The following is a 26105-nucleotide window of genomic DNA, read 5'->3' as shown; positions in this document are numbered from 1 at the left end:
AGAGGATAAGGAAACAAAAAAGGAAGAAGTGCTTGATCTAATGACTCCAAAGGATTATAAAATCTAGAAGCAAGAACACATGATGTGACAGCATGGCTCACATGGATATTGATCCTGGGCTCCCAGGAGTCGTGAGCACTGAAGAGGTCAGTATCACAACTACAAAGCAAGATGAGTGAAAAGAGAAATAGGCATACCAGTCATTGTTTTCTTATCACCTGTATTCCTCAATAAAAAATAGGTTAATAGAGAAAAATGTCAATAAACAGCATAATTTGGCCTTTCCTATTGGCATCAGAAATGCAGAAAGACAGACTCAGGTAAATTAATGACTTTATAACCTCTGCATCTCTTTCACTGTCTTGTCACTGATGACCTGTCTTCTTTCTTGCTTTCTTTGTTTTAGAAGCCTACTTATTTCTTTCCTGTGCACAGAGCACAGTCTCTTCACCTGGATGATGCGGGGCTAGTTTATCTCTTCATCCCAGTAGTACTCTGGGGAGAGCAGGCGTGTGGGTTTGTGATAGAGGAGATACTTGTTGAGGTGGCTCTCATCATGCCACCTAGCTTCAATGCCATTTTCTCTGTCCTCCATGATCCCTTTAAAACAGGCTATGGTCAGTTTGTAGGCCTCAGCCACACTTCCCCCATAGAAGCTTGCTATATAATAGAAGTCCCCTTCTCCCTTAGGGATAGCAGCTTGTGACTCAGTGCGTCTCATATGATTTGCTCTCATGACATGGGGTGTACTACCAGGAGCTGGTGGTCCCCACCAGTGTATCAACGATCTCCACACCAATGTGTTCAAATAGCTGGACATCAATGTCTATGGAGTAGAAACAGTCGACCTCATACTGGAACTGGTTGCGGATATATCTGCTGATGATATCCATACGGCTCATGGAAATATCCTGTCACTGTGGGTTATTCTGTACAGGGATGACAAAGAGGTGATTCTCAGGGGCCATCTGAAGGTAAGACACCTGCTCAGGATTGTCTGTGAACAAGTAGAAGTTCGCCTGGTGCCCAGCAAGGAAGTACTTGGCAGAGCTCATGGACCCTTCTATGAACTGGACATATCTGAGACACAAGGAACAGAAAAGAATGGAGGTGGTTTCCTCCAGCTGAAGAATGGTGGCTTTTCAAGTTAACTTTGTTTCTCCTTTTCTATCTATTGCTCCCTTCTTCTATTATTGCTCTTTATTTAACATAGCTGCTACCCCTTCAACCCTTCCTCATACTGCTGCACATGATACCATTTTTCAATTTTCACTGTTCTCTACTCCATTGGTCTTTCACGCTCACTGTACAGAACATATGCCTTCTAACCTGTGCTGCTCACTAATATCCCTGTATAGTATAAATACTTCTCCTCACCCTTCACTCTTACGTGCTCCCTGGCTCCCTGACACTCTTTCTGCGGTTTAACTTTTTAACTTACTCTTCTAAAGAGTATCAAAATTATCAATGAAATAATTTTGATTGCCTTGAGGTGTCTGAAGTCTCTATTTAAATCTGGGATGCTTAGTGGAGATAGAGGGAGTATAGTTCTTTACTAACTCAGTTACTCAAAGAGAAGCCTCCCCCAGCACTTACTGCGGGATCTACAATGGCATGGTTAATAATTTTAATGGAGCTAATATTTTAACTCTGAACTCTAGTACGAACCCATTAAAATCTCATCTTTGCAGAATTTTTGTATTTTTTACCCCAGGTTAGAGGCAAAACTTGTTAGAAACAGCAGAAGCTGGAAATTTCTTCTTAAGGGATCAAAATGCTAGTTATGTTTCCAAGAATATTTTTTGCCCCTTGAAAGGCAATGTCTCCTGACTTTTCACAGCCAGTTGCCTTACTTGGGAAGTTGACATTCATGTCACATTTCTGCCAGTCTAAAGCTGCTCATATTCTTTGGAACCTTTCTCACTCCTGCTCCACCAGCAGTATTGTGTCATAGCTGGCAGAGAGAGGTTTAAGTATTTGACAAGAAATAAATGACAAACCAATACTTTTTCAGAGCAAAAGTGACCACTCCAGTGACAAGGTTCTTCTGCATATATTGGGCATTCAGGATGTCTCTACTGAACGTGCCTTCCCATTGGCAGAATGTAATTTACAGCTGAGATGGTTTGGATCACATTTTGGAGGTGCCACGGACTATTGAGACCCTTAGCCCCTACACTGATTAAATTTGTCTGTATGATTATTCAGATTTCATAAAATTCAACCAATACATTTCTCAAGGCACTTTTCTGCCCAAGTGTAGGTGTCTATATTGTAGATGTGTACATCTGAACAAGTTGTCAGGGATCCATTCTTGTAAGGAGAAACAAGCACTTCTATGGTATAATCAACCTTCTCATGATGCAAGTATGTAGAATATGTTTATGCCACAAACTCCTCAAAATTGTTTTAAATATTTGGATGAACTACACCTAAGAATTGCCTATTTATACTTAGTATAAAGGGGAAATCTAGCATCGTTAGTTAAAGGTAGATATTGTTAGGGGAGTTGCTGAATCTGGTAGCCCAGTAGAGGCAAGGCTGCTGCAACTCAATGTCCCCTGGTCCAACCAGTAGTGAGAATGAGAATATATTCCCAATAAACATGCACACAAGGTACACATATACAACATACACATATGTATGTCTGGCCACACAGGCATATATATCATAGAATTATAGAATCATAGAATGGTTTAAGTTGGAAAGGACCTTGAAGATCATCAAGTTCCAACCCCCCTGCCACAGGCACAGACACCTCCCACTAGACCAGGTTGCCCAAGGCCACATCCAGCCTGGCCTTGAACACCTCCAGGGATGGGGCCTTAACAACCTCTCTGGGCAACCTGTTCCAATGCCATACCACCTTCAAAGTGAAAAACTTCTTCCTAATGTTTAATCTGAACCTGCCCTCTTCCAGTTTAAAGCCATTCCCGCTCGTCCTATCACTACATGCCCTAGTCAAAAGTTCTACAGCTCTCCTGTAAGCCCCCTTTAGGTACTGGAAGGCTGCAATAAGATCTCCCCGGAGCCTTCTCTTCTCCAGGCTGAACAGCCCCAACTCTTTCAGCCTCTCCTCATAGGAGAGGTGCTCCAGCCCTCGGATCATCCTCGTGGCTCTCCTCTGGACATGCTCCAGCAGGTCCATGTCCTTCTTATGTTGGGGACTCCAGAGATGGATGCAGTACTCCAGGTGGGGTCTCATGAGAGTGGAGTTAGAAGGGCAGAATCACCTCCCTTGCCCTGCTGACCACACTTCTTTTGATGAAGCCCAGGATACCGTTGGCTTTCTGGGCTGTGATCGCACATTGCTGGCTCAAGTTGAGCTTCTCATTAATCACCACCCCCATGTCCTTCTCCTCAGGGCTGCTCTCCAGCCATTCCCCGCCCAGCCTGGATTTGTGCTTGAGATTGCCCCGACCCAGATGTAGGACCTTGCACTTGGCCTGTTTGAAGTTCATGATGTTGGCTTGGGCCCACCTCTCCAGCCTGTCCAGGTCCCTCTGGATGGCATCCCTCCCCTCCAGCATATCTACCTCGCCAAAGAGCTTGGTATCATCAGCAAACTTGCTGAGGGTCCATATATGTGTATGTTGTATACAGACAGAAAACACAACACTCACACAAACACAAACAGCACCAACAATGTCATCCTGTCCCCTTTTTCAACTACTGAGGATGAAATCCCTTTATTAAAAAAAAAATACATACACATATATTACACACAGATATACATATAAATATATACAAGATGGATCCTTCCAGCAGCTGGTGTTGCAGAATTTATCCAGTAGTTGGCCCTGGACTCCCAGCCTCCCAGTTACCTTGCAAGCCAATGTGCTCATTGGCACTGACACATATGTAGTATTGATCCCTCACGCTCACACATACACAAAAACATTCACGGTAGATCCGTCTATTAATTGGCCTTAGACATTCAATCTACAGCTGGCCTGTGGATCTTCACATCTCCAGTTGGTTCATATACAGACACACACATGCAAATACATCTCTCAGGCAACCCCCAGACCTTACAATCTCTCCAGTGTTGGCTTTGACTTCTTTGTCCCTTCAATAGCAGAATCTCAGATATCTGGTGCCCAATCACTTATTCTACTTGCCAGCAAGTATAGCTTGGCATTTTCTAGCTATTACGCCCTGACATAGGTACCCACACAATATGCATGCACTCCAGTCTCTCCAGTTGCTGGCATCGCACACATGCGGGCCTCCATGACCTGTGGTCCCCAATCCAGTTTCTAGCACTTACATCCTCACTCACTCCGTTTGTTGAGACCACAGATGCACAGGCCCCTATGACCTGTGATCCAACTATAGTCACTAGCACTTAAATTTGCACTTGCTCTGGTCTCTCCAAGTGCAGGCACCACAGTCCATGGTCTGACTACAGTTGCTGGTATTTAGGCCTCCATATAAATACATGCACACAGAAGAACCTCTTACCTAGGAAGACAGGTAGAAATAGAGCCTACTGAGAAGACAGAGTAGACTGTGCTGACAGATACAGGGCATTGTTACACAAGCATACTGACCAGCATGCCTTTACATGCAACTGCCCCCTTATATAACCTTATCTCTATTTTCCCATATTTGTTCCTCCCCCAAACCACCTTGATCCCTCCCTTTCTTCACTTGTGGTTCCTCCTCTCAACATCCCATAATCAGTCTTGCATGAAGACAACTTGCATTGATGATAACTTTTTGACTCAGGTAGTGGAGGAGCACACAAAGAGAGGTGTACTACTGGACCTAGTGCAGACCAAGAGGGACTGGTGGAGGACGTTAAGGTTGAGGGCAGACATGGCTGCAGTGATCTTGAGAAGACAGAATTCAGGATTAAGTGCAGTATGCACAAAATGGCAAATAGGGTTGAAACCTTAAAATTGAGGATGGCTAGCTTTGATCTCTTCAAGGAATTGCTTGGATAGATCCCAAGGGTGAGGGTTCTAGAGGGTAGGGGGGCTCAAGAGAGCTGACTGATATTTAAACATCACCTCCTCAAAGCACAGGATCCATGTATCCCTAACAGCAAGAAATCAGACAAAGGAAGAAGGAGACCTGCATGGCTGAGCAGGGAGCTTCTGAAAAAGCTGAAGTTGAAGAAGGAAGTATGTGGAAGAAGGGACTGACCACTTGTGAAGAGTACAGGAATGCTTTCAGGGTATGCAGGGATGAAACAAGGAAAGCCAAGGCAGCCTTGGAATTGAACCTGGCGAGGGATGTCAAGGCCAATAGCAAGGGTTTCTTTAAGTATACAGGAGACAAAAGGAAAACTAGGGAAAATGTGGGCCCGCTGTTGAACAAGACAGGTGCCGTGGTGACAAATGATGCAGAGAAGGCAGAGTTGTTGAATGCCTTCTTTGCTTCTGTTTTCACTGCTCTGGCCAGCCCTCAGGAGTCCCAGACTTTGCAGGTAATAGAGAAAGTTTGGAGGAAGGAAGATTTTCCCTTGGTTGAAGAGGAACAAGTTAGAGATCAATTAAGTAAACTGGATACACACAAGTCCATGGGGCCTGATGGGATGCACCCGCGAGTGCTGAGGGAGCTGTCAGAAGTCATTGCTGGGCCTCTTTCCATCATCTTTGAAAGGCCCTGCAGAACAGGTGAGGTGCCTGAAGACTGGGGACGTGGGAGTCCTGGTGGACAACAGGATGACCATGAGCCAGAAATGTGCCCTGGTGGCCAAGAAGGCCAATGGCATCAAGAAGAGTGTGGCCAGCAGGTCAAGGGAGGTCATCCTTCCCCTCTACTCTGCCCTGGTGAGGCTGCATCTGAAGTACTGTGTCCAGTTCTGGGCTCCCCAGTTCAAGAAGGACAGGGATCTGCTGGAGAGGGTCCAGCAAAGGGCTACAAAGATGATTAGGGGATTGGAACATCTCTCCTATGAGGAAAGACTGAGGGACTTGGGTCTTTTTAGTCTAGAGAAAAGAAGATTGAGGGGGGATCTTATCAATGTTTATCAGTCCTTAAAGGGAGGGTGCCAGGGGGATGGGAACAGTCTTTTTTCAGTGGTGCCCAGTGATAGAACAGGAGGTAATGGGCACAAACTTGAGCATAGGAAGTTCCATCTTAACATGAGGAGAGACTTCTTTATTTTGAAGGTGGCAGAGCACTGGCACAGGCTGCCCAGGGAGGTTGTGGAGTCTCCCACTCTGGAGACATTCAAAACCCTCCTGGACGCTGCCCTGTGCAACTGCTGTAGGTGCCCCTGCTCTGTCAGGGGGGTTGGACTAGATGATCTCCAGAGGTCCTTTCCAACCCTGACCATTCTGTGATTCTGTGATCCCAAAATGCTCTTTCCTGCCATCCCATGCCCTTGTAGGCAGTAACGTCTCTTAGTCTGAAAGTTGCTCTCACTTTGACTCATCTTAATAGATTTCATCTGTGGACCAATTGCTGTCCTTTTACAGCCTTTACACCTTTACACTGTGATTGTTTCTCTTATTAGGCTACTGGAGTTCCCTGGCTTCCAATCCTCCCCTCTGCTCCTTTGTGTTGTGTGGAGGTGAATCTTTTACCACAGAACCTAAAAAGTACCTATATGACAAATCTCTGAATTTATCTGAGAAGAATTATCCCTGATACATGTTCTTCTTCTCTTGGTGCTTACAGATTTAAAAAATCAAACTTACTGTGGTTTTGTCAGAAGTGGCTGAGGATATAATATGCTGAGGATATAATATAAAAAAGAAAAAAAATATGACCTTGGAATAACGTACATGGTCATTCATTATCTCTATACTCCAATAATAGTAATAGCAAGAATAGCAAGGATTGTAAGTATATGTGGAGTGTAAATATTTCTGGTTCAAGAGGGTATCTGGTTAATGACTATTCAGCATCAAAGGCAAAGACAACAAAAAAAGGATGTAATCAGTTAAAACTCAGACAAAGAAACTTATTGAGCAGTAGATTTTTAAAAGAATAACAAAAAAAGGAATTCTTAAGTCAATGACTGATGGGCTGAGAAGTATTGTGGGAATGTACAATATTTACATTTCGTGGAAGAGCCAAAGCAGAGAAACAGAAATAGAGATAGACTGGGGAGAACAAATGTGTGAAAATGGAGATAAGTTAGTGGACGATAGGGTCCAAGTTTTGTATAAACAGGTTGTTGGTCACTCAGCTAGTCTTGCTAAGCCCTGAGTCTGATCACAGCAGTCTGTCCTACCTTCTTTTATTTTCCATGTGACTGTGCATGCAGATGGATATGTCAGCAAATGTCCAACTGATCCAAAGAGAAGACCAGAATCTGGAAAGATTTGAGGTTGGAGCTGGAGACTTAATAAGCAAGACCCAAGGTCTGGGCATTGACTCTGGACAGAGCTACTGTCTGATCTAGGCTTCAAGAAGCTCACAGGCACATGCAACCCTGTCCAGTTGTGGACTATTGCTCTGATGAACAGGAAAGAGGAATAGGATCAGGCAGTCTGAGTTGTCTACACGAATCTTGCTTAGGTAAAAACACTGCTCTCTGCTCTGTCTAGGTCAACCTTGGTGGCTACTGTGTCTTTATTCTATGTGTGCTTGCATCTTTCATATTTTTGTTCAGTTTGACCGTTGGCTGGACATACAGACCGAGGAGGAGAAATCCTTGAGTCTTAAAGATGACTACTTTCAGCTTACTTTAACAAGAATAATAATTACACAGGCCTATGTTTTACACTAAAGAGACCATGGCAGTTCTCCGTAAATTTTGGAAAAGGGCAGCTGTATTATATTGTATTTGACGTGAAGAAGCTATTCTTCACACAGACCATAAGATGGCGAAAGACGCCAAGGGAGAAATCCTTCAGGCTAATCCCTTGCAGGATGTTCTTAGGCTTTTGTTTCAATACACTGACTCCCGTATAACCAGAGTCCTTCCAGTTATAGGAACGTGTTTCTGAATTACTTTACAAAGACACTATTTGGAAGCAATCCATGTATTCCAGAGGGCTTGTGGATCACTACATGGAAAAGGATAATTTGAGATGACAGTAAAGGATAACATTTTTAATCTGAACAGCTCCAAAACAGTCCCTGTGTTAATAGAGGGAAAGTGTGGGCCTCGGTGTGTGTGAGTTTATGCATAATGTGGATTGTCAAAAACCACTATCAGTAGTTAGAGAGTCAGGTGAAGATTTCACCTTCGAAGGATCTTCCTGAATATGACTAGAGAAGGCCAAGAACAGAACAAATAACAAAACAAAGAACAGAATTCCTCAGAAGCTCCCAGGAGAAAAGATGAACTCCGTCCTTTTAGGTTTGTAGTATTGAAACTTAAAATCTGTGAGGAAAAAAAAATAATTAAAGAAACATTAATTTGGAATATATATATATTTAAATTTATACATCTGAAATTATGTTAAGTACCAGAGTTCAGTCATCTAAATACAAATTTGTCATCTATGATTTTTCACAGAGTCACAGAATGGTTGAGGCTGGAAGAGAACTTTGGAGGTCATCTGGTACAACCCCCATGCTCAAGCAGGGACACCTAGAGACAGTTGCCCACATGCATGTCCAGACAGCTTGTGAATATCTCCAAAGAGGGAGACTCCACAACTTCCCTGGCTAACTTGTTCCAGTGCTTAGTCACCCACACAGTAAAAAAAGCATTTTTGTGTTTCAATTTGTGCCCATTGCCTCTTGTCCTGCCACTGGGCACCACTGAAAAGAGCCTGGCTCTGTCTTCTTTGCACCCTCCCTTCAGGCATTTATATACATTGATAAGTTATCCCCCAAGCCTTCTCTTCTCCAAGTTGAGCAGCCACAGCTCTTTCAGCCTTACATCATAGGAGAGACGCTCCAGTCCCTTTATCATCCTTGTGGCCCTTTGTTGAATTCTCTCCAGTATCTTCATCTCTTTTCTACTGTTTTTCTAGAGCCAATGGTTCTCAACTAGGCAACTCCAGAAAATAATTCATCCCACTGACTAAAAATGTCCCTTTCACAGACATTTACAATTCATCTGGAATTCTGATTGTTACCACTAAAAATAGCATCAGCCAAGGACTCTCCTTTCTTAGCTTCTGAGATGGGTGGTGACAGAGGAAGGAAAAAATTAATTAAGCTCTGACTAAACCAAAACCATTTCAGCATTCACTATAATTTCCATTTCCTTTCTGAAAGCAAACAAACAGAAGATTCTGCATCTATGCATTTTTTAATATTTCTGGAAGAGTACCTTCTCCAAATATGCATGCTTTCCTCTTCATTCATCCTTGTCCTCAGCTGTCTTGGCTTTTATGTGCCAGAATCACAGTCATGAGAACAATGCAATATCACATTAATGAAGCCAGAGAACTTATCCTTACCGTGGAAGCATTGGAGATGCTTCATTTAAATCTGTTTGTCTGTAAGTGAGAGAGAAATAAAAGACACATAAATACATTTCAGCACAGCAGTTTCAGATTTTCTTTTTCATGCTTTGAGGGATGAGGCCCACAAGAGATTCTTATGTGTTTCAGCAGTACTCCCTTGATCCAGTGTCAATGGGTATGCAGTCAGTGAGCTGGATATGATGTATTACTTCACCTCCATATAAACAATGTTAACTACATTTAAGTAATGTTCCTCAGACATACTACTCAGCTGGTCTAACGAGGGTTGAATGCAAAATAATCTATTTTAAGATTATTTCAGCAGATCTCTTCCTGTAGGGCATCATTGGGAAATTTGATTTTACTTCTACATGGTGAGCGTCTTGTCCAATCTTCAATACAGTTTGTAGGTTACTCATTGGTGTACATCTGCATGCCTGCACCCTAGAGTAGATAGGACACATCACAGATTAGATGGCACTGCTGTCCATTCTCATTGTTTATGCAGGTTCCTGTAGCTTAGTCACCAAATGGGAACCCACCAGTCTTGATTCTTAGATTTTCCAGAAAGATATGTCTATCCATACTAATTTTTTTTTGGGGGGTAGTAGTGGTGAACACACTGTCTCATATTGGATCCTTTTTCATTTCAAATCAGTTACAAGAATAATACATTCTCTTTGTCATATTGTTTTATTGGACCTAAAGTTTATTTCTCCTTCAGTCACACATGCTAGACTCCTTAAAGTATAGTGTGTAACACTGAATGTATTTAGAGCAGCATTTCTAGAGAGTAACATGACTGTGTATTATAAGACAGGTGATCAAGAGGGGAAGACTAACTAAAAAAAGCAATGAGGATTAGAAATTCATAATTCATAAGTCAATAAAAGAAGCTGATGAAATACAGCTCAGTTAAATGAAATTAAACATTTTTTGCTTAAAAATATGGAAGTGTTTCATTATGGTAAACTGCCAGATTAAACTCTTTCTTGCTTCCATATTCAGAATCTGTTACTTCTCAATGTGTTTGTGAACACCACCACATTAGAGGGTGTGGTCAATATGTCAAAGGGTAAGGCTGCCATTCAGAAGACCTGGAAAGGCTGGAAAAATGGGCTGACAGGAACAACATGAAGTTCAGCAAAGGCGAATGCAACCTGGTCCAGAGTAACCCAATGCAACAGGACAAGCTGTGGGACTGACTGACTAGAAAGGAGCCCTGGTGGACAAGTTAAAACAGGAGTCAGCAGTGTGGACTTACAGCAAAGAAAAGTAACTGCATCATGGGCTATATTAATGAGTGTAGCCATTAGTAAATGGTAGAGGTTCTTCCTCTCTCTTTGACACTTGAGGGATACATCTGCAATTGACATACAGATGAGAGTCCAGCAGAGGCCACCAAGCTACTGGGGGCTGGAGCACATGAAACAGGACGAGAGGCTGACATAATAAGGCCTGTTCAGCTTTAAGCCAAAAAGGATAAGGAGAGACCTTGTTGCTATCTAGAACTACCAGATGAGAGCAGGACATGAAGAAGATGGAGCAAGGCTCTTCTCTGATGTGCACAGCAATAGGATGAGAGGGAATAGACGTAAGTTGGAACTTGGGAAATTCCAATTACATATGAGGAATTTTAAATTTATTTTTGTTAGGTGACGAGAGTGATCAAATACTGGAATGGATTGCCCAGAGAGATTGTGGAAGCTCCATCTTTGCAGGTTTTTAAGACTTGACTAATCAAGTCCTTGAGCAACCTGCTCTAGTTGACCCTGCTTTGAGCAGGGGCTTGGACCAAATGAACTTGAGGTCCCTTTCAAACTCAATTATTCTGTGATTCTGTGAAAGAGTTTCTTCTCATTGCTTTGCATTTTCTTTAATAAAATATTCTGATTGTTCAATTGTGCCTATAATTTCAGTGCAGAATCAATGTCAATAGACACATCTTCCTGCTTAAGCCACTCCAGGAAAAATTGCCCAAATGTGTAGAGTGGCCCATAGCGGCAGGGCTCCAGCCAAATGACTAGCATGACATGAATAGCATTGCAGCAGTTGGATGGATAACAACTGGGGTTTTTTTGAGTGAACCACAAATAATACAGGGAAGATTGGATTGAGAAAGGCAACTGTGAGTTACCTGCTGCTTTTCAGTATTTTCAGGCAGGCTCAGACTAGTAACTCAGGGTCAGTCAGTTCCTTTCGCCTAACTTCACATGATGAGCTATTCAACAAAACGACAATATGTTTACCATCAATGGAGACAACTATACAATTCTAGGGAGTCTTCATGTGACCTGCTTCCATTAATCTATCTGAAAATTATGTGAATGACATCCTCACACTTAGCTATTAAAAGAATCAGACTGTAAGGTTAAGTATAGGTTTCTATGCTCTACAAGCTTAAAATTGAGATGAAGCTTACCCCTAATTTAAACTGCTAGGAGACAGAAAATGTGAGAGAAAAAATGAAGGATGTAGGCTAAAGAAACAGTAGGGGAATGGTAAGAAGAAAATAAGGCATAGAAGTGCAGTTAAGTGGTCAAATATGCAAAATGACTTAACGTCTTGCAGAATTATCTTGCACCTGTATTGTTACTATTTACATCCCTGAAGGAGCATTAATTAGAACACTGGAAGCAGGAAAAGGGGGTGAGAACAGGTCACAATCAAACTTACAAATACCCACCTTTCCTGAATTTCATCATTCTGCTTTGGTCTCCAGGCATCCAAAACTACTGTGTCCAAAGTTGATTATTTATGACTTTAATTGTGTTTGGTACAACTCTAAATGTCTATCCATCATTCCAGCTATGGTCATTTTTGCCGTCAGTGCATCAATAAACACAACAAACACAAAGTCTGTTTACAAGTATGCTATTGATAACAACCCAGCCCAAGTGCTCTGTGGTCTCCCATATTGAGTGGTACAAAGTTACTTGGCTCTGCATTGGACAGGATCAAACCCATATGAAGTTGATAGTTACATACAAATTGCATGGTAGCATTTCACCTAGGTCTTCCCTGTCTCTGTCTGGTGTCCTTGTGGCTCTTTGAGATTTCTATTTGACAAAACTACAAGTTGTGTTACAGTCCAGAAAAATGTAGTTTCACTTGCATGAAACATTTTGGGAGTTTTTTTGAGTAAAAGGGGAAGTTGATTTCTTTTTTTCTGTAACTGCATGAAGCATACAGGTGTGTTTAATGTACAACTCAAGGTTTCCTTGGACTAAGTCAGAAATTGAAGTTATTTGCCAATGGAGATACAGGCCTGCCTGAATACTTAACTGTGGTCTCTTCTAGAGTGCTTTACTGCTCCTTTACTACTTTTGTTTGCACATACTTTTAAATAAAAGTTAGACTAGACTGAGAATTCTGGCCTCTAAAGGAACTTTGTCCATTTTAAAAATTTGTCTTTGACAACTTTGAACTTTAGCTCCTACTCAGACCCAATCTTCCTGGCTTTCTGCCAGGCTTACAGCTATTTGCACTCTACTTCTAATAAGAATCAGCTTTACAGAGATGCAGACTTAACTTCTTGAACTGGTGGGTTTTCCAGCACCAGAAAACTGAAGTGAATGTGTACACACAAATAGGTGTCTGGGATACATCTGCTTTATTTTAGCCATTGAAGGAGGGAATGGATGGTTATTGCCTTGTGTATCAAAGACATCTACATGGGTGTGGCAGATACAACTCAGAAAATGCAAAGCATCAGCTGAAGACTAAGAAAAACAGCCAACACTGTTTGAAAAGACACACATTTTGCAAAATGAATCCCAAATAATTTGGCTAGTTTTGAGTGAGGTGAAGCACTGTCCAGCCTCTTTTCTATTGATTAGCTCCTCATTGACTGTACTGGGAGTTCAGCCATGTAGTTCACATACGGACACTTGCAGTATTATTACTGTATTTAGGTGTCAGTCTTTGAGCTAAATCTCACTCTGAGTTTGTAGGCACGTGGTGGGAGCTGGATGTCCCCTCTGTATGTATGCATGTCTTTCACACCTACATTATTATTGATACTTAATGCTTGGGCAACACTTTCTCTGTGGAACCTCAAGTCATATTCAAGGCCAGTGTAATCACTGTTTTATATATGGAGAAACTAAGTCTCTGATAAGTGAAGAGATTTATTGATCAAAGCTATCCGTCATTTGATTATGAGTCAACAGCAGAGTAGAAATGCCCTGAGTTACAGCCCAATGTCTTATCACATAGACAGTATTGATGTTGGAGAAAGAAAAATAGTATCAATAGTTCTACAATAGCTGTTTAGCACATAAAAAAATAAAAAGTAAACAAGCAAACAAAAACACCCCAGATGATCACCCTCTTCCATGAGGTTTAGAAAAAGGATGGGAATTTATTCCCTCTAATTTTGTTCTTAGTTCTCTTGGGCTTTGAAGGATAATATACTGGGTAATATTTTCCATCCTGGGAAATCTTTCATGCAACAGAATCTGCAGAAAGTCTGCAGGAACTGTATGTGCTCACAGCCTGTTTTCAAACATTCAGAGAAAAACAAAGGGGTAAGGTTCTAGATAAATGAAAGAGAAACAGAAGCATAGATGCTGATCTCTTGTTCAGACAAAAAGCATTTAATTTCTTTTTCTCTAGCTTTGTTAGAGGTCTGTCTTGTTGTCTCATCTCATCTACACTCTGAGAATACCAAGATATGTTGGCAGAATCTTGGAAATGAGTAGTTTCCAAGAGAAACAAAGCATGAGAGAGAAGAAAGAAGAGTTGTTTGTGAAGGAAAACAGAGTTGGATGCAATAGGTCAGACGATTAGAAAGATGGAACTTTCTTATTTTACTTTATGTGCTTTTAAAAATCCAATGACCTCCATTGAGAGATGAGGGTGACAATAGCAGCAGCAATATTTCAGTGTATTTTGACATTAATATTACATATTTTCATTTTTTTCTCCTTAAATTTAAGCAGTATTCTAGTGTGAATTAAATATAACCTTCTTTCCACCACCTTTCTGTATTATATGCAATAGCAGTTCTTCTGAAAATAGTGAATATATTTACATGGTAAAACCTGGCACTTGTATTCCACTTTCAGCAGACAAGAATTTAAGAAACATTCAATGCAACTTTTACCCCGAGAACCTTCATGTGTTATTAATGATTCTCAAAATTTAGCATGGAAGTTATCTTTATATGTCACCTGAGAGTAATCCATTATTTGAAGGCAGGTACCAGAAATACTCTAACTAATCACCCTTTCTTATCACATTATTCTCAGTCAATATTCTATGGCACTATGAAGTACTGTTGGAATTTTTAAAGCCTATATTTGCAGGTGTAAACATCATGTTTATTTTCTCTTTTTAATATCCTTTTCATTCATGGACTTTTCAATTATGGTTTGTATTCTATAGCAAGGTCAGATCACACAGGCTAGGTTTTTTTCTTGTACTTATTAGATCACTGGCTATACTAGAAACCAGGTTACCTGCCTTACCTGTCAGCATTTACCACAGCTTAAAGTAAATGCCACAATCTCATGAAAGTTACCTACACCAAGTTGCTAAAATAGGGTTGAGGAGTCCAATGCACAGTACAAGCTAGGAAATGTGAAAGCTACCACTAGACATAAAATTATATTTTATATTCTATGACTTTATTATTTGGCAGCAGTTATGTACTTTTAGTGAAACATGCAAGTTATATAATTACATTAATTCTACATAGAGAATCCATATGCAAAAGTATCAAAATCAAAATCGATATTTTGAAACTCAAAGACAAATAAGTATTGAAATCAGTAGAATACACATTTACTTTTATGTGGAAATTTTTATAACATTTCATAACATTAATGGATTTTTTCATAATGTTTACATGAAAAATATCTTGTGAACGACAAAGCTGGAACATCATTCTTGTAAGGAAGTTGATTATTGGATATGAATGTACAGGAATAGGTCAAAAGAGCTTGTTTGAAACCTCACAAAGAAGTGGAAAAGAAGAAGAATAGACATCAAAGTCCAAGTATGTTGTGATAGATCGAGATTAATTTGATCAAGTAATTGAGCGGGGGAGTTGCACCACCATAATCTACCCCGTGACTAAAGTCAATTTATCTCATCCATAGAGTGCCAGTGTGGTTGCCTCTTTCTTCTGTGCCTATAAACAGGGAATGCCTCCATCCAATTTTAATTTGAGGGAAATTTTGTATTTGGCTAGTTTCTCAGGATTTTGTTAAATGTGGTCAAGTGACATTATATACGTGGGGATATTTTCACAGGAATGCAATTTGTTTAGGCATTCTCCAAACTGCAATGTATAAAACAATATTTAACAACAAGCATAATTTAACAGCAATCAGTAAAATCACAACAGGGTGCAACACCAGGTTTAGTATTCCATTTGCCATAACAGACGATCCAAACAGGACTTCCTACCATCAGTGTTCTCCATCTCCTTAGACTCTTTTTAACACTCAATGTATTTCTTCAACATCTCAGTGGACTGTGATAAGAGTCTTTCATGCAGTCTCTCATGCTTATTGTAGAAGGTTGATTAAATCAGGGTGGTGAAGGAGCTGTTTGATTATAGTTAGATTCATTCTGATAGGTGTGGGTTGTAGCTTGCGATATAGCATGTAATCAAAAGAAAAATCATCATGATCAGTTATTGGTACAGAGAAAATCACAACCAACAATCATGGGAAAGTTGCATACATATAAATTGAGCTGATTACATTATAAGGAAGATCATCAATAAAAATTCACACAGTGTTCGCATGCAAACACATCCTTTTCCAATGTATATGACTACAGTTTCAGGAATCTCATTTGGGTGGATTTCAAAGTGGCAGATGTTTTGTTGTGTATCTAAATGGATGTCTTGAGCTTCAAGAGTATTGTGTTTGCAAATGAAACCTTGTTTCACCTTCACAATGTATGCATTGACATCAATTGTTTACCACTTTTCCTCTTTTTGATGGGCCCACGCTCTATGCTTTAAGGGATAGAGGATGGTTCCATTGGGATTTAGTCCTAATGTAGTGACTGGGTATATACTGTACAATGAAGCGTTGTGTATTGTGAGGACGAAAGCAACAATCTTATCACTTTCTGTGTCATAAGCAAAGTTGATTAATTGTCACCATGATTGAAACTCCTTTTCAAATTCTGAGGTATTGTCCCAAATCAATTTGCGAATTTCAGTGGGTATGATTCCTCCTTCTCCTTCTTTAATAATGGCTGCTACTATAGACTGTGTCCATAATTGTGCTTAGAAGAGGCAAGAGAGATATTACCTTCGGCTGCTCCAAGGGCTCGTACAATTAATTGATGATTATTTTCGTTAATTTGTTCCCAATGAGGTAATATGTCTGATAGGAGCCATTGACTTCCTCCCAAGGCTGATAAAGATTACTTTAGTGGGCATTCCAATTTGGTTAGGACTTCTGTAGTAGCAGTTACTCCTAATCCTGTCCCTAATAACCCAGCGTGTCCCGTCATATGTGTCAGGATTGTTTCTTGTTAAGATACCATCCATGTAACCATGTTAGCCAGCCAGTGTGACCAACTCCTGAAAAGGTAGAACAGTCTGGCCTAATCGCTGACACATTAATGTGCAGCATTAGTTCCATTCTTTTTAGGGACCAAATGGGGTTAAAGAGAACTCACAGTTGTCCTGTATTTTAAATTATGTAAGGGGCTGTGTTATAAATGTGAGGAGACAGTTTAATAGGAGGCCGAGTTGGCAAAGATGGTTGTTGAATTGTGATTTTAACTTGGAAGGCCAAACTGGAATGGAAATAGAAGTCATCCCAGAAACACATTATGTGTACTAAGTGAGATAGGGTAAAGGTATACCAACATTCATGTCCACGAGGACAAATGTGTGTGGTAAAAATCATGTTTGAGTTTATTTCGGGTATATTCTACAGTAATGTGTAGAGCTCTTGTACACTCAGTATGGCTTTTAATTCGGCATCCTACTGAAATGGTGTCTCCACTTGTCCCTTTTAGAGATGGAATTTGCCAATCTTTATGTTAATCTTTTATAATCCATTTTTGTTTAGGGAAGGCAAAATTATTGTGTAATACTACTACAGACAAATTTAGAGATTTGGCTGGGTAAGCGTTGGGTGTGTATCCATTATAGCCTGTATGAGCACGGATCCACGGCCATCCTGTTGTGCATGACTTCCATACATTATGTGTGTCAATTGTAAAATCGAATAGTGGATCTGTGTTTTTATGGCCCCAAATACAAAATGCAACCACAGGTTTGGTAAAGCTGAAATTGTTCTAGCAATCTAAATCTGGTTCTTTTATTTTATAACAATCGGTATTGTGGTTTTCCGGTATGGGAAAGTCAGTATAAAATATTTTCATTTTGGCTGGCTTACGGTACATGGATCCATTGATTACCCAGCACCTGATTTGTATTTTCTCTCCTGGAATGGTTTGGAGTTGAGCCATTCAATGAAAGTCATCCCAACCCCATTCCTCTTTTGTGTATACTTTCTTCCCATGTAAGACTAAAGTATACACATACATTGTTCATTCCTACAATGTCATTGGTAGAGTTCATTATGATGATGGAGGTTATTCATCATATCTTATTAAAGAGGGAGAAAAGAAAGAACGGTCTCGGTGGGGAAGGCCGAACAGGTTACCTCTTTTATGCTGCAGGATAAATCCATCTGGTACTGATTTTTTGCTTGACCCTATCATTGTCTATAGCATCCATGAGTTCATCCTCTTGGGATTCCCTGCCATCACAGAGCTGCAGGCTCTATTGTTTGCAATTCTGCTCATTGTGTATGTGTTCACTGTCCTTGAAAACAGTCATCTTCACTTTAATCAGAAGAAATCACCAACTCCACAAGCCCATGTAGCCCATTCTTAGGCCATCTGTCTTTCCTAGCAGGTTGGTACATCTCAGTGACTGTTCCCAAATTGCCGGTCAACGTTCTGGTGAAGAATAAGAGCATCTCCTTCACAGGCTGTATGGCCCAGCTCTACTTCATTGCCCTGGTCTCTACTGAATGTGTCCTCCTGGATCTCATGGCCTATGACTGCTATGTGGCCATTTGCAACCCCCTGTGCCACCACATCATGAAACACAGAGTCTGTATGCAGCTGGCCATGGGGTAATGGCTGGTTGGCTTTCTGACATCCATGCCAAAGGTCTTCTTCATTTCCCATCTCTCTTTCTGTAGCCTCGATGTCATCAACCACTTCTACTGTGACATCAGCCCTTTGCTTAACCTCTCTTGCCCTGAGCGGTTAGTTGCCGAGATGGTTGACTTTGTCTTTGCCTTGCTTATTCTTTTAATCTCCTCTCTGTCATCATAATTTCTTACATGTGCATAATCAGCACCATTTTGTGCATTCTCATGGTCTAGAACAGGAAGAAACCCTTCTGCACCTGTGTTTCTCTCCTGACTGCGGTCATCATCTTCGTTTCAGCCACCTTCTTCATGTATGCCTGACCCAGGAGTATACACTCCTTGGATCTTAACAAACTGGTTTCCATAATTTATGCTATAGTAATTCAAATGTTAAATCCATTCATTTACTGCCTGAGGAAGCAGGAAATAAAAGATACTTTATGGAAAGTCTTGTGTGGCATGGGTGCTGTCTCCAGAGTTTCTGGGTCTGATCACTAACATAATTCTTGGAAGATAATCTTCCAACTGAATTTGTCTGAATCCTATGAATGTCTAATAAGACTTCTACTTTCACAGAAATTAAGATTATGGTTTTGTATAGACATTAGTGGTTAAAGATTGCTTTTCCTGAGTCAATCTGAATGTTAAGCCAAAATCAGTGAATGCTAACACAAATGAATGTAAAAGAAGGTGTTTCTACTGAACGCATCATACATCATTTCTGACCAGTAAAGAAGGCAATAAACATCATTGCCTTCTCTTAGTGTAGTTTTTTGGTCTGCATTAAAGAACACAATTGCATTCTGACCTTGATCCAACTTGATATGAAACCGGGATTCAAAGAACTTGAGGCACCAAATAAATAATGTCAACTTTCTTCACAGGGATTAGGATGGGAACTTCAGTAATTCAGATACTATCAATCATTTTAGGTAGTTGTCATAAGAAAACATGAATCATGACTGAGAATTTCCTTCTTCTCTTCATTAACTTCAAATAGAATTTTGGAAAGTAGTTGAGATTTAGAGAACGAACCTTTACTTTTGGGGAAGAGGGTTAATCTGTATAGTTTAATCTCCATTTTAAATGGTAAATAAGCCCCCTGATTTTCAAGTGTAATTTTCCTCTGCTCCTTCTATATTACATGAGGAGATATAAGCACCAAGAATCAATTGTCTAAACATAAGCATCTAGCATCATTTCTGATGCTGTTTCAGTAACCACACAGAGTTGGAAAATTTGACACTGGACCTATGAGAGATCCAGCCCTTTCAAAAGTAACATTCGGAAGCAGAAGGACAAGAAGAACTTTAAGCAATTCAAGAAAGACAGGTGCAAATTCCTGCATGTGGGAAAGAATTACCCAATACTTCAGTATAAGTTGGGCACTCGCTGACTAGACAACATCTCTGGAGGTCCTGGCAGACAAATTAATGAGTCAGGAGTGTGTCCCTACAGTGATGAAAGCCAACTGCCTCTCTGTATTAGCAGTAATCTAGCCAGCAAGCCAAAGGAAATGATCCTTCCCCTCTATTTGTCCCCTGAGACTGCATATATTTATGACTACATCTGCAGTACTATGTCCAGTTTGGGGCTTCCCTCTACAAGAAAGACAGCATGGACAGAGCCTAGCACAGAGTTACCAATAATGATAGAGGGGTTGGACCACAAGGAATACAAAGAGAGACAGATGGAAATATGTCTAGAGAAGAGAACATTAAGGTGGTATTTAGTCACAGTCAGTTGCTCCAGGATAATACTGTGGAAAACAGTCAGATTAGATAGTACAAAAAAGAACAAAAAAAAACCCAAACAAAATCAGAGTGATTAAGCACTGCAACAAAATTCCAGTTATGAAATCTCCATCCTTTGAGTTTTTCAAAGCTTAACTAAACAAGTCCCTGAAAAATCTGACCTGACTGAATGAGTTAAAACTTCCAGAAGTGAAACTCTATCCTTCCAACCTAAGTTTTTGTATGTTTCTTTGATATGGGTGACATTTGGCAAAGTATGTGGAGTCTCAAATTGTAATAGAAATTGATGTTTAGGCAAATGAATCGGACTGAGTAGGTTTCAACATATGACTGAGTAGTATGTTCAATACGACCTAGGCAATACATTCAATGGCTTATAGACACCCCTTCAAACTTATGTAGACAAATGGAGCTCAGTCCTGTTTTCCACTCAGAAGCACATAGTGCCATTTGGCATCATAGAATCGTAGAATCATAGAAAAGTTTTTTAGGGACCTTTGAATATCACAAAATCACAGTATGGTTGAAACTGGAAGGGAACACTGGAGGTCATCTGGTTGAACCCTCATGCTCAAGAAAGGAAAACCTAGTTGCCTAGGAACATGTCCTGACAGCTTTGGATATCACCAAGGATGGAGACTCCAAAACCTCTCTGAGCAACCTGTGCTGGTGCTTGGTCACCCTCCTAGTAAAAATGTGTTTCCTCATGTTCAGAGGGAACCTCCTGTTTTTCAGTTTGTGCCCATTGCTTCTTGTCCTGTCAGTGGACGCCAGAGAAGAGCCTCACTATACCTTCTTTACACTCTCCCTTCAGAAACATTTGTCTACATTAATGAGACCCTGCCTGAGCCTTCCCATCTCCAGGCTTAACAGTCCCAGCTCTTTCAGCCTTTACTCATCTTAATGGCCTTTCACTGGACTCTTTCCAGTATATCCATGTTGCTCTTGTGCTGGGGAGCCCAGAACTGGACGTAGTACTCCAGGTGTGAGTATATTCATAATTTGACTTTCCTTTTGTGCAACTCTCACCATCTTTATATTATGCCATCTGTGACTTGGTCAAGCTGAGAGTTGAAAACCTTCAAAGATGGAGATACTATAATCTCTCTGAGCAACTTGTTTTAGTGCTGTTCTGACCTCCTAGTGAAGAAGCTTCTCCTGATTGCCTATTTGCAGCTACTGAGTTACAAGTCATTATCTTTGCCCATTTTTATACTATCTGTCATAGAATCATACAATCATACAATCATAAAATAGTTTGGGTCTGAAGGGGGCTTTAATGATCATCTAGTCCAAACCCCTTTGCAATGAGCAAATCTTCAACTAGATTAGGTTGCTCAGGGTCCCATCCAACCTGACCTTGAATGTTTCTGGGGATTGGGCATCTGCCACCTCTCTGGGAAACCTGTTCCACTGTTTCACCACCCTCATGGTAAAAAAAAATATTCCTTTTCCTCTAATCTACTCTATTTTAGTTTGAAACCATTGCCCCTTGTCCTATCGCAACAGGCCCTGACAAAATATTTGTCCCTATCTTTCTTATAAGCCCCCTGTAAGTACTGAAAGGCTTCAATAAGGTCTCCCCAGAGCCTTCTCTTCTCCAGACTGAATAATGCCAACTCTGTCAGCCTGCCCTCACAGGAGAGGTGTTCCATCCCTCTGAACATTTTTGTGGCCCTCCTCTGTACCCACTCCAACAGGTCCATGATTTTCCTGTGCTGAGGACTCCAGAGCTGGACATATTACTCCAGGTCGGATCTCACCAGAGCATAGTAGAGGGGCAGCATTGCCTCCCTCGATCTGCTGGCCACGCTTCTTTTGATTCAGCTCAGGATACAGTTGGCTTTCTGGGCTGTGAGCACACATTGTTGGCTCATGTGCAGCTTTTCATCCACTATGGCCACAAAACATGAAGGTGTAGACAAATTAGTTCCACTTGCAGGGTGATATGCTTTGTGAAAACACAGTTAATCGATCATGTAGGCACAGTAATAGATAATTACTCAGGTAGAGATTCACACTATATAGTTTTGGGTAGCTTTCTCAAGAACCTCTGTCAGTAGCTTGTTCATAAGAAGAATCACTAGTAGATAACCGAGGAACAGTGACTTCCAGAAAATGTTTCACAGCAGCTAAGTTAGGTTATTGTTTTGTTTCATGAACTGCAGGTGCTGCAGAGAGAGCCTCAGAAAGCTCCAATTAATCTTCATGTGTTTCCTTCTTGGGTATCTGTGGTATACAAAGGCAAAGTAAACAGTCAAATCCCATGAGTAATTACTTATGCAATCTTATACTGAACTGTTTTTTTATGAACAGGTAAGAAGCATTCACGTCAGTATGTTTTGCAGAACTCCCACCACTTGGGTTATGTTTTTTCAATTAAATCATGGGGAAAGGTTATCTTTCCTAACCAGTCCATGAATGGGACTGCAAGCATTGCTGAAGTGGTGTGAAGGTAAGAGGAGAAGAAAGATTTTTGCTGTTATTCTTCTTCATGAATTTTTGTAGGGTAATCTTTTTTCAAAGAGGAATTAATCCGCTTGTGATTCAACATCTACAGCATATATATGAACTACACTAAGCAACACATCTAGGCGACTGAGCTGCTTGTTGACATGCACTTATAGAGACAAGGAAGAGAGAAATAGACATGGCTATAGAATGATCCATCTGACCTATTTTAGACTTTTTCTTCTTAATGAGAGCAGTTACCTGGAAATGACTGTATATCTGTATTCTTTAGAAAGAAGACAAGCTGAGTATATTGTATATTAGATAACTAAACTGTTAGCTATCTAAATTTCAGTAGATGAATCCCAGCTTATCCGTATAGTCTTCTGATGTCAAGATAGCTCAGGTATTTCTCCAGTTCAACTAACAGAATAATGTAAGCATAGTATTCAATGCAATTGCGTCCAGTTCTGGGCTCCCTAGTTCAAGAAGGACAGGGATCTGCTGGAGAGGGTCCAGCAAAGGGCTACAAAGATGATTAGGGGATTGGAACATCTCTCCTATGAGGAAAGACTGAGGGACTTGGGTCTTTTTAGTCTAGAGAAAAGAAGATTGAGGGGGGATCTTATCAATGCTTATCAATCCTTAAAGGGAGGGTGCCAGGGGGATGGGAACAGTCTTTTTTCAGTGGTGCCCAGTGACAGGACAAGAGGGAATGGGCACAAACTTGAATATAGGAAGTTCCATCTAAACCTGAGGAGGAACTTTCCTTTGAGGGTGGCAGAGCACTGGCACAGGCTGCCCAGAGAGGTGAGGGAGTCTCCCACTCTGGAGACATTCCAAACCCACCTGGATGCCATCCTGTGCAACTGCTGTAGGTGCCCCTGCTCTGTCAGGGGGATTGGACTAGATGATCTCCAAAGGTCCCTTCCAACCCTGACCATTCTGTGATTCTAAGATTCTGTGATTTGATTTAGGAGAATATCTATCACTCTCTTGTAATTGCTTGTTTAGAGATTTGACTGATTTGTAAGATAATTTGAAATTTGAAACACTTGATAACCCCAGTTTTATAGGTGAACTAATATTGGCCAGGTCAGGAAGTACTGAATACATGTACTATAGACACAATTGGTTAATAATGTATTTTATGCTAAGAAAAAAAGACAAAATTTTGCAGCTTCTCCTTAGGCCTCTGGAATTTCTCATGCTAGTAAAAGCTAACAGTAATATGGTTACAAATTTAAATGAGTTTGCACGATGCAAGTCTTCAATTATGATTTATATTACCACTTCTGAACCTATAAAACATTTTAAATGAACTGTGTCTGGACTGGTGTTTCAGTGGCAATGAATTGCTTATGAAGATGAATGTTCTATGACTGAAAACCTAATTTCTTATATGCTTTTCTCTATTAATTCTGGGGAGGGGGGAAGAGGTGGTTTGTTTCTTTGCTTTTAACATGAAATAATATATTACACAAGTAGAACTTTAAAACAAGACGAAAAAGCATTTATTAGCTTAGATAAGATTATGGTAAGGTTAAAGGAGATAAATGTGCATTTTCCAGTTTGAGAGGTCTTTTTTCTTTTCAATTTTGACCTGTGGAAATTGAAAGTATGAAAATTAGCTTGTCAACTTTTTTAAAAAGGTGAATAGATAGAGAAATGGAAAAACAGTGGATGGGAGGGGAAGAGACAGAAACAGAGACAGAGAAATACATTCCTCCAAAATGTAATTCATCTTCCTTGAGAGCTTTATTTAGAAAAAACGTATTACTCTCTGGAAATACCTGTTTCATTCAGTGAATATCTTGAGGCTTTCTATACTACGAAAATGTACCATGGACAAAGCTCTACTCCACAGACTTGGAGTGCAGCAATGACTTGGTTTTGCAGAACTAAGCCAAATTGCACAAGTCGTGAAGATGCATCCTTGGGTATCCAATATCCCCTGCAAGTTGAGAGAACTGGGCATTGAACCGGACATTCAACACCCATGAATTTCAGTAATAATCTAGGCTACTAATTATGAAATGGATATCAATATATCATATTAAATTTGCTTTTATATCTTCAAAAGTTATATGATCTGAATGAATAATGGTCCTTTTCTCCCTCCCCTTGTTTTTTTCTTTTTTATCATCATTATTATTATTCCTTTCTTCTTTTCAACTTGCTATTTTTTCTTTTATTCCTCTGCAGTTATTACCACTATTTCTTTGATTTAAAAAATATTCCTTTTTTTTTCTCTTTATTTTCTTTGCTTTTTCTCTGAAGCTTGATACTATGCCCTTTGCCATGAAGCAGAAAAACAGCACAAAATTCCAGGAATTTATCCTCTTGGGATTTCCAACTATCATGGAACTTCAAATGTTGCTCTTTGTGATATTCCTGGTGTCCTACATGCTGACCATCTTCGAAAATATACTCATAATTATTTTGATAAAGATCAACCATCAGCTTCACAAGCCCATGTATTTCTTTCTCAGCAACCTCTCCTTCCTGGAGGCTTGGTATATCTCAGTCACTGTCCCCAGACTGCTAGTGAATTTTCTTGTTGAAAGCAAGAATATATCTTTTGCAGGCTGTATGACCCAACTTTACTTCTTCAGCTCCCTTATTTGTACTGAGTGTGTCCTCCTTGCAGTCATGGCTTATGATCGTTATGTGGCCATCTGCAATCCCCTACGCTATACAGTCATCATGAACCACCAGCTCTGCATTCAACTAGCCACATGCTCCTGGCTCATTGGCTTCTTGGCCTCCATGCTGAAAGTATTTTTCATCTCTCAGCTATCTTTTTGTGGCTCCAATGTCATCAACCACTTCTTCTGTGACATCAGCCCCTTGCTGAACATATCATGTGCTGACATGACAATGGCTGAAATAGTGGATTTCATTCTGGCCTTGCTTATCTTGCTGGTTCCCCTCTCTGTCACGATTATCTCCTATATATGCATCATCAGCGCCATCCTGCATATCCCCACAGTCCAGGGCAGGAAGAAAGCCTTCTCCACCTGTGTTTCTCACCTCACTGTAGTTATTATCTTCTTTTCAGCCACTCTGTTCATGTATGCCAGGCCCAAGAGAATCCACCCTTTTGACTTAAACAAGCTGGTGTCAATTGTGTACACTATTGTAACTCCAATGCTCAATCCCTTCATTTACTGTCTGAGGAATCAGGAGGTCAAAAGGGCCTTGAAAAAATTCTTCAGTTAGACAGACTGCCCCCAAGGTCTGTCAATCCATTGCTGTCCACCTTTAAGGTAGCTCCTTACAGACAGACTGTAAGTGTGAGAGTTAGAAAGAAAGGTTTTAAGATTTAGGTTGTACTTAGTCAGAACTGCCATCATCATAATACTGATAACTCAAGAAACTGAGGCATACATATGACCACGTATCCTCAACAAGAAATCAACTTTCTACCT

At 40.4% G+C, this 26105-nt stretch overlaps 1 protein-coding gene and 2 pseudogenes across 3 annotated transcripts; 2 read left to right on the top strand and 1 right to left on the bottom strand.

Annotated features, from left to right (window-relative positions):
• Nucleotides 1–334: 334 nt before the first annotated feature.
• On the bottom strand, nt 335–2095 carry LOC309681249 (histo-blood group ABO system transferase 1-like; annotated as a pseudogene). The gene is made up of 2 exons: nt 2007–2095; nt 335–1080 (listed from the first exon to the last, which is right to left on the bottom strand). The product of its transcript is annotated as a histo-blood group ABO system transferase 1-like (transcript).
• Nucleotides 2096–16448: 14353 nt separating this feature from the next.
• LOC309681248 (olfactory receptor 6B1-like) lies at nt 16449–18967 on the top strand (annotated as a pseudogene). Its single transcript has 2 exons — nt 16449–16477; nt 18039–18967. The product of its transcript is annotated as an olfactory receptor 6B1-like (transcript).
• Nucleotides 18968–24975: 6008 nt separating this feature from the next.
• Nucleotides 24976–25896, top strand: LOC309681247 (olfactory receptor 6B1-like; the record flags this gene model as incomplete). The annotated part of the gene is made up of 1 exon (XM_082495080.1): nt 24976–25896. One exon carries the CDS (start codon nt 24976–24978, stop codon nt 25894–25896), a length of 921 nt encoding a protein of 306 aa, XP_082351206.1.
• Between the last annotated feature and the right edge of the window lie 209 nt (nt 25897–26105).

The sequence above is a fragment of the Vanellus vanellus genome (assembly GCF_965231255.1).
Source record: "Vanellus vanellus genome assembly, chromosome: 24".
Lineage (NCBI taxonomy): Eukaryota > Metazoa > Chordata > Aves > Charadriiformes > Charadriidae > Vanellus > Vanellus vanellus.
Note: the sequence above shows the minus strand (reverse complement) of the source record. Positions and strands in the feature narration are given on the sequence as shown.